Raw genomic sequence first — 12,022 nt, forward strand, 5'->3', positions numbered from 1 at the left:
ATCATGGTTTTGATAAGCCAAAGTCTTGGAACAACTTGAGACATCAGAAGCCTAATGGGCCCATGAAATTCATACTGAATTTAAGAAGCCTGCACTCATAAACCCTCACGAAAACAGAGCCCGAAACCCAAAAAATGCACATCCCTCATCATTACCATATATCTGCTTTTAAGCATTTACGCAATTAGAACATGATTTAGAACATAGAAGGAATTTTTTAGCCTCTGAAAGATCAGTCAGTCTATGGGTTATTTTGACTAGAATTTTTTTCCATTTGATTTGACTTAAACCTTGCCAGGTTTCTATCCTTTTTAAGCTGTACTATCCCAAGCCCAAAATGGGCCTCTAAGTGTGTATATCAATACCAAAATTTTAACAAATCAACTCAGTATTACAAAAAAACTTGGTAGCTTCAAATTGAAGTATTATTTACCTTATTTTCAATTCCATACATATTTCTCAATCTCTAAGCTATACATCATGCTTCTAACTTCACCATTGAAAATCCGATGCTCCTAATAAACAGGGAAAAATCTGATTGTATCTACTGATCCATATTACAAAATGAGCCTCAAATATTTTTCATCACACATTTCATGCGGTGCACTCTCCCATTATTAAGGCTGACTCAAAGGCCAGAGAAGATCTGTCTTGCCCCTGCGTGTTGTTCCCGCAATGAACCTTCCACTCTTCTTAAAATTTTCATTTGGGATCCTTATCTATATAATAATTATCAACTATCCTTCCTCATAATGAAATAACGTTTGCTCATACTTGAAAACTCTTGAATTAACAAGTTTTGAATAGAAAGTAATAAATTCTATTTTCCAATGACATAACCACAATCAGCAAGAAGGATTCTCAGTAATATCTTGCAAGATAGCTTATGCTATCAAATAGCTGTAGAGGTGTCTTGCATAAAAATTACCCTTTCAACAAGGATTTAGGATTTCAATGTTTTGTGTGATGTCCCCTACAAAATAATCATCCACAAGACAAACTGATTCCGCAAATATAAACACAGCTAACACAACAAACTATTTGTTATATACATGGTTGATCCTTGACGGTGAATTTAACCCCCGTCAAGCATAATAAAACATATCTATTGAGAACGAGAGATTAACTAATCGGAAAGAAAATTACAGAATTTCCAAAAATTTATCTTACAACCCATTACGCAAATATAAACACAGCTAACTGTTTGGTATATACATGGTTGACCCTTCACGGCGAATTCAATCTGTATCAAGCGTAATAAAACATATTTATATTGAAGAGTGATGAACTAATAGGAAAAAAAGTTACAGAATTTGCAAAACTTTATCTTACAACCCCCATCTTCTCAGTTATGTACATTTATGGAAGATTTATGTACTGTTATCACCTCCAACCAGAGTAGAAAATGGCAGATACTACCATGGTTCAGAACTTGAACCCCACTGATACTTGCCTATAGAAGGCCTGCTCCACCCTTCCTCCATCAGAATAAGCTTCAGACGTGCCATGAACTTCTCTACTGCATTGTCCTCTTGAGCTTCAAATGGATTATAAGATGAAACTGATGTTGGAGAAGTGTTCTGCATGTGCCAGTAATCACATGAATGAATGCCGAGTTTTGTTTAATGTAATGAGATGTCCAGATATGCACAATAAAAGCAGAAATTTTAGTAAAACCTTATTTTGCATGTCATAGATAACAACTCATTACGAATATAAGTACCTTAGACATGCAGTACAGCTTTAGGTATTCAAATGATTGCTCATACAGACCACAATGGTAGAGGAGGATACTGTAGTCCCTCAATTCTTTGGCATCTACTCCCAGTAGAACAAGTCGTTCACAAGCTGCCCATTAAAAAAAAATCAAATTTCCTTTTCCTGTGAAAATTTAGCATATTATAGGCAGAATCCAAAAGGTACTACAAACTACAAATTTATTTTCACCTACATGCTACAAAGTATACATGATTTACTATCATCAAAGTAGTAGTATATCATTGCTGAACCAACAGTGAAAAGAAAAAATCATTGAGAAGTTTCCAAGGACCAAACATCGGCATGGAATCAGAAAGCTAAAATGGTCAATTTTGATCAGATGTTCAACTCTTACCAAACAAGATAAAAAGAACAAGCCTCTCATGGAATAAAAAGGATGTCATTTTTAGTCTAAATATTTACTAGAATATCAAGAGCCTATAAAAATAGCAGTATCGCATTTCTAGCACTAATCCCATTGATTTCAAAAAAAGACTTAGGTTTCATCTGTTCCCAATCTATTAGGTAATACATGCTAAATAAACACTTATTGACCAAAGTTTCAGAAGGGAGGATTCATTAGCAACCCATCTATGTGTAGAATGATAACGCTGCTCAAACAGATTTATGGCCTAAAGGAAAGGATATGTTTCAGTGAATGGCATCTCTCTTCTCAAAGTTAACTTTAGATGAGCACTTTGATTTAGTGGTTACAGAAACAGAACATGCACGATAAACTATTAAACCAGATGCATGACACCTAATTTATGATAAAGACAGAAACATCTCAAATGCTCCCTTTGCCAACAAGTATTTTAGGATCTTGTCAATATACAGATCAATAATTGTCGTCCTCATATTGTTTAGGTCGTGTTTGTACACAGGACAGAACACTACTTCATTTTTGTAGGCATATGGAAATACCTTGTATATAATGACTAGAAAGGTCATAGAAGGAATCTAGATGGATTAAATCAAATGAGTATTCATCAGTAGAGAATCTTTTCACATCTACGAGATGCTATCAGTGAATCTCATTAAAGTGAATGTTGATAGATTCAGTATTCAACTATTAGTCTACTGCACTGGAATTTTATGCATTGCCCATTCACAAGTATTAATGTTTGTACAAATGGTTGTTATGGTTATATTTGGTAGTGATGCGCGATACTGGAGGTGCTAAAATGACACTTACAGGCAGATATAGACCTCCAACCATGGGCTCTAATGTAATCAGGTGAGGCCAATGTAATCCAGAGATGCTATCAAAGAGAAACCATTGAAGACAGTCATGTACAGCTTCAAAACTCACGTGATAACATGCCAAAATGTACTTAGAACACTGATATTAATATAAATTGTATGTACTAGTCTAGATGTGAGTATCTATTACTTGCTTATGTTCATTATCAACATTGACAAACATCAAACTTGACAAACTAGTAGATAATTATTCAAATATCGTTGATCCTAGACAAAAATGGCTAAACCTAGACCCTACCATCAGCTCCCATAAGTCATTCTTATTCAAGCTCTAACATGTTATGATTTTTTTTGTTATGAAACTGTAGAGGAAACAGAGCATCTTGGGGGATGCCCAAATAATCATATATTTTTTTTGGCTTGGAGGGTCAAGGCTAACCCTAAATCTGCTGGGGACTTGCACTTATTTCCATCCCTGACACATTGTTGGGCCATGCTGGCAGAAAAAAATACCTGGTAAATTGTAAAAAATTGATTATTAAGTTTCACAATCCATACTAAGGATCCAATTTTGTTGGAGTAAAATAGTATTTATAACGTAAATATTCTAGATCAGACTGTGTTGAATTGGAGAGCTTTGAATAGATTTTATTATGATTTATTTGGGGATCCAAAGATACTTGAAATAGGTAATATATATGGACAGATGGGTTTCTATGTTACAGATGTATCCCGATGTGACAGATGGTTAGGGATTGTGATGAATAGAATTTTAACTTCCAACACGAACAAATAGTTTATCATCTACCCATCTACAAGTAAATAAAATTTAAATCTATTGCCTTTTCAAAAATATGCAAATGGTGAAATGCGGAGACCCTTACCAATTTTCTCTCAACATGTAATGTTTGCTTGCTTCGTTCGCAAATTTTCTAAGGAATGATGCTTAAGTGTTTGAAAAAAATACTGCATATACTGAATTATATATTACAATGCTAATTATTGCAAACTGAATTCACAAATATAATTTCTGCATAAACTTCTGATTTTCAATGCTTACAAAAAACAGATATTTTAATACAAAAAATCAAAGTGGGGCAATAATTTCTGGCCTCATATAATTCTGCTGCTATAAAGTGGCTATGATCAGGCGGCTAAATGAAAATTTCACAAAAGCTGTTCCAAGATTCCTGATGTTAACCTTGAAGTGTTTTTCAGTGTCCAAAAAAAGAGAACTGATATATCTGTGAATGACCATGTCCTACTAGAACAAGCACAGTGAGAGAAGAGAGTTGGGGACAGCAGCTCAGAATCATCAGTAATAGGCCACATAACCATAAACACTAGCACCTCCCCCTTTACTTTATCTGCTTGGTTCCTCCAAGTCTGGTGGAAAGAGTTTGATTTCCCACGACTCCTTCAGCCTACACATGATTTTTGAAAGGTCCACTCATAAGCTGCAATTACCTCTTTACCCAGAAGCTATAGGTTGGCCGAAATAAAGTTTGACTTGTAGCATAATTCTGATTTGTAGCGAATATTGTAATCCAGCCCAAAAACTAAATCTCCAACTTATCAGAAATGTGAATTCTGGAAAATCCACCTTCAATTTAGCTAGAGAGAAACCACTCCATCAAACAAAATACTCTTATGGTTTTTGTCCTAGGGTTTTGCGTTGAACACCCAGTCCACACTTCACAAAGAGAAGAATACGAAAATGACCAAAAGATGTCTAATTTTCTTCTTGCACTTCTTTTATTCTCTGCACGCAAACTTTGAAGAGCTTTTAATTTTAAATTGTACAAAGCAACCCTTCTAAATATTTAATTCACTTTGGCCTTGAAAAGTCACTTTAATGCTCATTGTCATCTTTTATATAGAAAAAATTAATTAAACTAAAGTTGTACCAAAGTAATAGTAATAAAAGACAACTTTGATTTAATTAATTACAAATATTCCTTCTCCAAGCCCTAAAATTAGCCTACAGGAATAAAATAGGCTAAGGGGTTCTTCCAAAACAAATATGTTGAAGACGGGGACATTACATGAAGACATTTACAAGCTGTTTAATGCTCAGTGTATAAACTAGCTCAATTTCCTTGTTGAGGACATCCTTGCAATTGAAAAAATGGTATACTTCAATATGTTTTGTGTGAGTATGGAAAACTGGATTCTTGGACATCTTTGACATTATTTCATATTTGAAATAAATAATCATGGGATCAAGTTGTGGGTGTTGAAAATACTAAAAAAGTGGTCTTCAAATTTCTGCAACAAATGCCTTCTACCCAGCTCCAATGGATGACAATGCAACATTAGGTTACTTCGAACAACTCCATGAAACACTGGCAGATCCAAGATTGAAGTAGTTACTTAGGTTACTTCTTCTTTAAATGACACAACTGAAATGAACTGAAATGAACTGAAAAAGATTAAAAAATCTAAATCTACTCCAAAGGGCAACAATATCAATAGATAGTGCTCCAATGGACAAACTCCCAATAACCAAGCTCTACTTTGCCAAGATCACCTACCACTCCCCAAAAACTGGTGCAATCTTCTAAGGGTTATGCAAAGAATTTTCACATGACACATGTTCATCAACACTTTGAACAATGAATACGGTAATGAAAGTTGAGCATCCATACAGAGGGTGGCTCAGACTAACTGTCATGTCCCTATATTTATAAGATTTTATAAATTAATAATAGAATATATAACTATAAATTATTAATTTATTATTATATATTATAAACATAATAAAAAATTAATAACATACAATATATATATATCACATGATTGTAATGCAATTAATATAATTATAAGAATATATAGATAGATAGATAGATAAAATTTTAACGTCCACGAGGCCAAAAATAGCCTATGGGACAGATAGATAGATAGATAGATAAAATATATTATAAATATAAATTAAACAATTATAATAAATATATTATTTAAAGAACCAAAGGTTGCAACCTAACAGAATGGTCACAATCTCACATCAAATGAGCTATATAAGGAAGATCATAGGAAATAGAAAAGATATACCTAAGAAATCACATAACAGATAGAAAAGGCAGTTGGAGGGGGAAATCATTCAGGAAGGAAGGAACAATTGATACATCAATTACTCACCATCTGTTTTTAGCAAGTTGGACTCCGCATACATATAAACCAATAAATTAAACCAACACATATACAGGGGACTCATAACCAGTTGGGAGAGGCACACATACAGCCACATAAGATGGCTATGCATGCACTCAATAATAGCTGCGATCAAGGAAGGAAATTAGCACAGAACCTTGGTGGTTTAATCTTAGTAATGATTGGGCCATTATACATGGCCGCTGCAGAAGAATATTGGCGATCAAACAGAAACATCTAATTCCATGGATGGTGATTGATATGCATCAGATGAGAAGCAAAACATCTCCACCGGACAGGGAAGGTTAAGTAACTCCAGAAAAGATTCATTGGCGCTTGATCATAATAATATTCCTATAAGTCATGGGTCGAGCAAACATTAGTTGCAATATGCTCATATCACCGTATTGTCTGGAAGACTGGCATATAACAATCACTAAGATTGGGAGCCTAAGCCTAGTATTATATTTGATATAATCTATGTTTCCCCGAGTTTCTGGGACGAGGACAGCAGGGGACAACCGGACGGGTTTTTGGGACGGCAAATTTTATTGCCAATTTTGGGGATGGTGGGGGACAGCATATGGGGGCAGCTATATAACAATAGGAAAAATTAAAATATAGAGAGAAACTTAAAATATTTATATGAAAACATGGATAAAGCATGTACTTATACATGATAGAACCTTAAAATATAAGAACCAGCAAAATTCATATGCCAAATTTGTGTTACTTTGAGAGTCAAAGTCTAATTTGTTCTACAAGTATAAGTTGAAGTCCCCCAAGTGTCCCCAAGTCTCAGAGACGTTTGCAGGACAGGGACGGCTCAAAATATAGTGGGGACGCGTCCCCAGGTAACACTGGATATAATCTATACATGTTCCATGAAGATGAAGAGAGTAAACACACCATATATACATATCCAAATCGATAGTGACTTTGGCACTTGTGACTCCACTAAAGAAGCTTGTCATATAGAGTATATTGAACAAGAATTACAGATAGTATAGAAGATCTCATTCAGCAATGGGAGATCAATACACAATCCAGTTAATACAATATGGAGATGATTAGTGATTCTTATATCAGCCTATTTGGATCTACTTAACCTAAGGCCCTTAGAGAAAAGATAAGACTCATTCAAAAATTCATCTTAAGATTTCAGATTATATCACAGTCTTTGAATGAGGAAACCATCATTAAAACACAAGTCTGCGAACATATAATCTTTGCATAAAGTTTTGATCATTTCACATTAGAATTATAGGAGTTCAATGAAAGATGTCTCCTGCAATTAAAGATAGTCTTAAATTTTAATAGATAAAATAAGCAGGACATCACACTAACTTTACACAACTTACAATCAGCAAACTACCAGAAGTATGAACCAGGAAAATTCATCAAACACCATTACAATTCTCCATTGAAACAAAAGCACTTTATCTAACAAATCTATTTCACTCTGGGAACAATGAAACCATGCAAGCACCAAAATACATCAAGTAATCACCGTGAAACCAACAATGAAAACTCCATCATCTTGGTAGCTCATAGCAACAATCTCAAAATTCACTACTTTACAAATCAGAAACAAGGCCTTTATATAAATCCCTGATTACAATGAATGGCTCGGATTGAAATAAAACTAATGGTCCAAATCGTGTCACATCAGCCCTAATTGGTGTTAGGGCAAGAAGAAAGAATCTATAATTAATGAGGGGGTCCACCAATTTTTTTTAAAAACCTCCATCTTAGTAGGGTAATAAATGCCCACTATGCATGCCCATTCAGCAAGAGAGTGGGGCGACATGAATGCTCACTACAGATTAAATGCTTTGTTTTCCTTGAATAGATTCTTCTTAATTTCCTCCCTTAAATGCAATGAACTTTGTCTTGGGGATCTTTGACTAGCTGGTGGGGATGATTGGATACCATGTTGGCATGTCAGGTGTTATGTAGGCCCAGGTCTTTTCTACCTACATCATTTTGTAACCCAGATCCAACTCTGATTACTTCTTTTAAAAAATCTCTCTTCGATCATTTCCTTCCTTCCATGTACCTACTTGGGAATTTAGCTTCTCGAGATAGATTGGACCTTTTGACTTTTGATCTTAAGTTTCCATAGGAAATGCAAGATGTACTTGAACTTCGATCTTTGAAATCCTGAACCTTGAATGCCTTAACCTGGATCACTTGAAAACTGGAACTAGAATTCTGAGACTTGAATATCTTCCTTGAACATCTAGAATCCCTCTTTCCTCTTAAAAGCTCAAGATTTCTTTCTCTCTAGAAACTCGTTCTCTCTCTTCAAACTTCACACCTTCCTCTTCTCATGCTTTAAATTCACTGTCATGCTTTTTCTTTTATTTTCCAAGAATTCCCTTTTTGGTGTTTATCTTTTTCAACACTTCTCAAACCATGGGCGCACACTTGAAGAGGGTGAAATTTGAGATATACAGAGGCAATTCTTATACTCGACTTCTTCCATGGAGGAGAAATTTCTTCAACTCAAGGAAATTCCTTGAATAGCAAAATTTCATCTCTTTTCCTTTTCTATATATTTTTAAAAAGTCATTCTTCAAACTTAACCATTTTTCTGATGTTTTTCATGCCTTTCCATTTTTGGATATTTCAAGGGTGTTTCCAGACTTAACCACATTTTGATTGGCTACCTCACTTACTCATTCTTATAGATATAGTAATGAATACCATTTTTTCTCTATATCAGTTAGGCCTCACTTGTTTCCAAAATAGACCTACCAAAAGTAGACTTTCTAAAAATAGCAAGTGATTACAAAGTCAAAATAAGGCTAATCAAGGAGGCAATGAAATTTACTAAAATAGAAAAGACATTTTTTGTTCAATGAAGAGGATTATGTGGCTTTGTATGACATTATCGAACATTCATTGGAGATTCCCAATTAATAGTCTCTGCGGCAAGTGGTAAGAAATTTAGGTAGGGTTCTTAACTCAAAATTAAGGTGCAAGGCCTTTTCCAAAGTACATAAACTATTAGCAGTGATGGGTCATGAACATGTAATCTCTCCTCCACTCTCAAGTAGGACTTCTCCAACCGAAAGGGATTGGCTTCCTTTGTCTGCTTTTGTCCCAAATGATAATCAATGGCCACAAGTAAATCCCTTCCCTGTTGTTTCTTCTGCATTGTATTCTTTATTGGCGGTTATTCCATCATCTTCACAAGTTTTGTTGATAATTTTGTTGTCAATGCTTCTCAAAGTCAACTTCCTAATATGCTCTTTGAAGGAAACAATGAGGAAATATAGCCAATGGAAGAAGAATGAAGCTCTTTGGAAGGTGATGCTAATTTTTGAAACTTCTGTTACACTTTGAATGGGCAGGTCAAATAATATACAATCACCATATAGAAGCCAATTAAATAATTTGTTTATGCTTCTTTCCTATGTACCAAAGTCTTCCCTCGAAACGCCAAAGTTTGGTCCAGTTCTTGCAAAAGTCTAGTCCTTGTCATAATCTTGCAAAAATCTGCCCAAATTCTGTCAGATGAACCCAACACAAAGTTTTCCGTTTTTATTGTGAATTTGCAAATCCGTGGCAGGACCTAGGCCAAATAAGGCCAAAAAATGGATTTTTTTACTTTTAAAAGAAACAATTTGGTCTGTTGTAGTCAATCCAACCCTCCGTCCCAGTAATAGACCACTAAAAAGGTCAAAAAGGTAAAACATACGTCATTTGGACTAGAACATTAATATATATGATGGTTTATTTTTCTATGTTGCTTTACTATTAGCATAGTGGTGTATGAACTTATTTGCTGCTGCATATATATACACACATCATATAAATATATATATATATATATATACACACACACACACACACACAAGCATCTACTTTTTTTTTTAAACATGTTTTTGTACGGACGAAACCAAAACGAATTCAAACCCACCCTGAAAAAAACTTGTCTGAATTTCATACCCGCATCCGAACCAGCAACTTAGCTTCTTTCCGGTGGTGGTTTCCAGGTTGTCAATTACAAAATTAGTTGTATGTATAATGTTCAAGATCACAGTTAAGAAATTTGTCAATTGGTTCTGTGCCCATTTTGACAGAGTACAGCTTTGTTTGGTCTCACTTTTTATTTGCTGCTGCATATATATACATATACATCACATACATATATATACATACACACACGCATCTACTTTTTTCAAAAACATGTTTTTGTACAGACAAACCCAAAACGAATTCAAACCCACACCGGAAAAAAATTGAATGAATTTCAAACCCGCATCTGAACCTGAATCCGAACTGGCAACTTAGCTTCTTTCCAGTGCTGGTTTCCAGATTCTCAATTGTGAAATTAGATCTATGTATAATGTCCAAGATCGCAGTTTAAAAATTTGTCAATTGGTTCTATGCCCATTTTGACAGAGGACAGCTTTTTTTGGTCTCATTTTTTGTGTCCAAAGATCCCTGGTTAAAGCAGGGGAACTAAATATTGGTAAACGATTATCACTGATGTGCTGAGGATAGAAGATGGAGGATGGGCCTCATGTTGCTTGCAGATTCAATTTTCCACAGTTTGTGTTTGTACAGATGATCGATGTTCCTAAATTTGTAATATGCAATATTCTAAGGATTAGAATATTGATATTAAAGGGGTTGTAATTGTAACTTGTGGACATTTAGTTGGGAGCCAATTTTGGCTGCATTTTGCATATGTGATGTAAATGTAATCTATGAATTTGGAATTGGGGCCCAATTTTGACTACCTATTTTTCCTAATAGGATTAGTTGGGTATATAGGTACATGGGGTGTTAGATTTTTAGGTTGGACTCTATTTTATATATATATATATATAGTATTTTTGGGCAAGGAATGGAGGTTTTCTTGCCCGGTATTTCCTCCATGAGCCCTAAGCCAGTTTTATTTATGTATAATATATATAAGTGGCTTGCTACTTTTGCAACAACAAAAAAAGATACTGCTACAAAATAGTGAGTACTTCCACACTCAAAATAAGGTCATTCCAAGACATAGTGAACTTAGTAAGAAAAGACAGTAAAATAGAAATTTCCAACAAATAAGTAGGTCAAGACGTTCAAAATTAAGCTGACATTCTTTCTAAAAGATCAATTCTCATTCACACTTGACCCAATTCACAGACAAACACATAGTTTCCATTCTAGGAACCAAGAGGACAACACTTTTCTAGACTTTGCCAATTTTACCAATTCTCATTCAGAACATGGGGAGCCTTAGCGGATTGAGACAAAAACTACCTTAAAAGAAAGCCAAAAAAACAAGGCCAACAACAAAACGAGGGGGTCCCCATTTGCAATGGGCAATGTGTGAAATGGTCACAACAGGACCCCCAAATATTTTGTCACTACATAATCAACATGAGAGTCAAATAATTTGAAGACTGTACTAGAGTCAACATATCCAACAAGGATGCATTTCTATAAGGATGTTACCGAAATTTCTCAAATGCCTAACTGATGGTTTCCTATCTAACAATTCTTATTTCAAAGAGCCACTTTCCAAGCGCTTTGTCAAACTCAAATTGATCAAATAATCCAATGTACAAAAGCTTCTACCCATGATCTATCTTCAAGATGATGAACCTTGAAAATTGATTTAGCTTTTTGTTGATGTGTCATGTTTATTCTATCAACTATTCCATTCTATTGTGGAGTGTGTGGAACTGAGAGTTGCCTTTAATCCCCTTGTTTGTGAAATTGATGAATTTGTCTTAGGTGCTCTCCAACCATCATTTACCTCAAAAATTTATTTTTTACAATTTTTGAAACATAACAATTATAAAAACAGAAACATTTTAAGAGCATTTAATCAAACCAACTTGCACTCTAAATCCATGTCCAAGGTTTATAACTAGTTCTATCTGCCTATTGCCATCCTCTCGTG

The 12,022-nt window shown here is 34.7% G+C and overlaps 1 protein-coding gene across 1 annotated transcript in view; it reads right to left on the reverse strand.

The window, feature by feature from the left end:
* Positions 1-1,106: 1,106 nt before the first annotated feature.
* The window catches only part of LOC149536263 (uncharacterized), an 81,846-nt gene continuing 70,930 nt past the window's right edge, over positions 1,107-12,022 (reverse strand). Inside the window, exons 7-8 of the mRNA XM_089803318.1 lie at positions 1,724-1,848; positions 1,107-1,580 (exon numbers count right to left, since the gene is read on the reverse strand). Of these exons, the coding sequence (XP_089659444.1) occupies positions 1,416-1,580; positions 1,724-1,848 (290 nt within the window). The 3' untranslated portion in view covers positions 1,107-1,415. The remainder of the gene's footprint in view (positions 1,581-1,723; positions 1,849-12,022) is intronic.

Source organism: Cupressus sempervirens, chromosome 10 (assembly GCF_028749045.1).
Source record: "Cupressus sempervirens isolate cs-2001-9-10 chromosome 10, ASM2874904v1, whole genome shotgun sequence".
Lineage (NCBI taxonomy): Eukaryota > Viridiplantae > Streptophyta > Pinopsida > Cupressales > Cupressaceae > Cupressus > Cupressus sempervirens.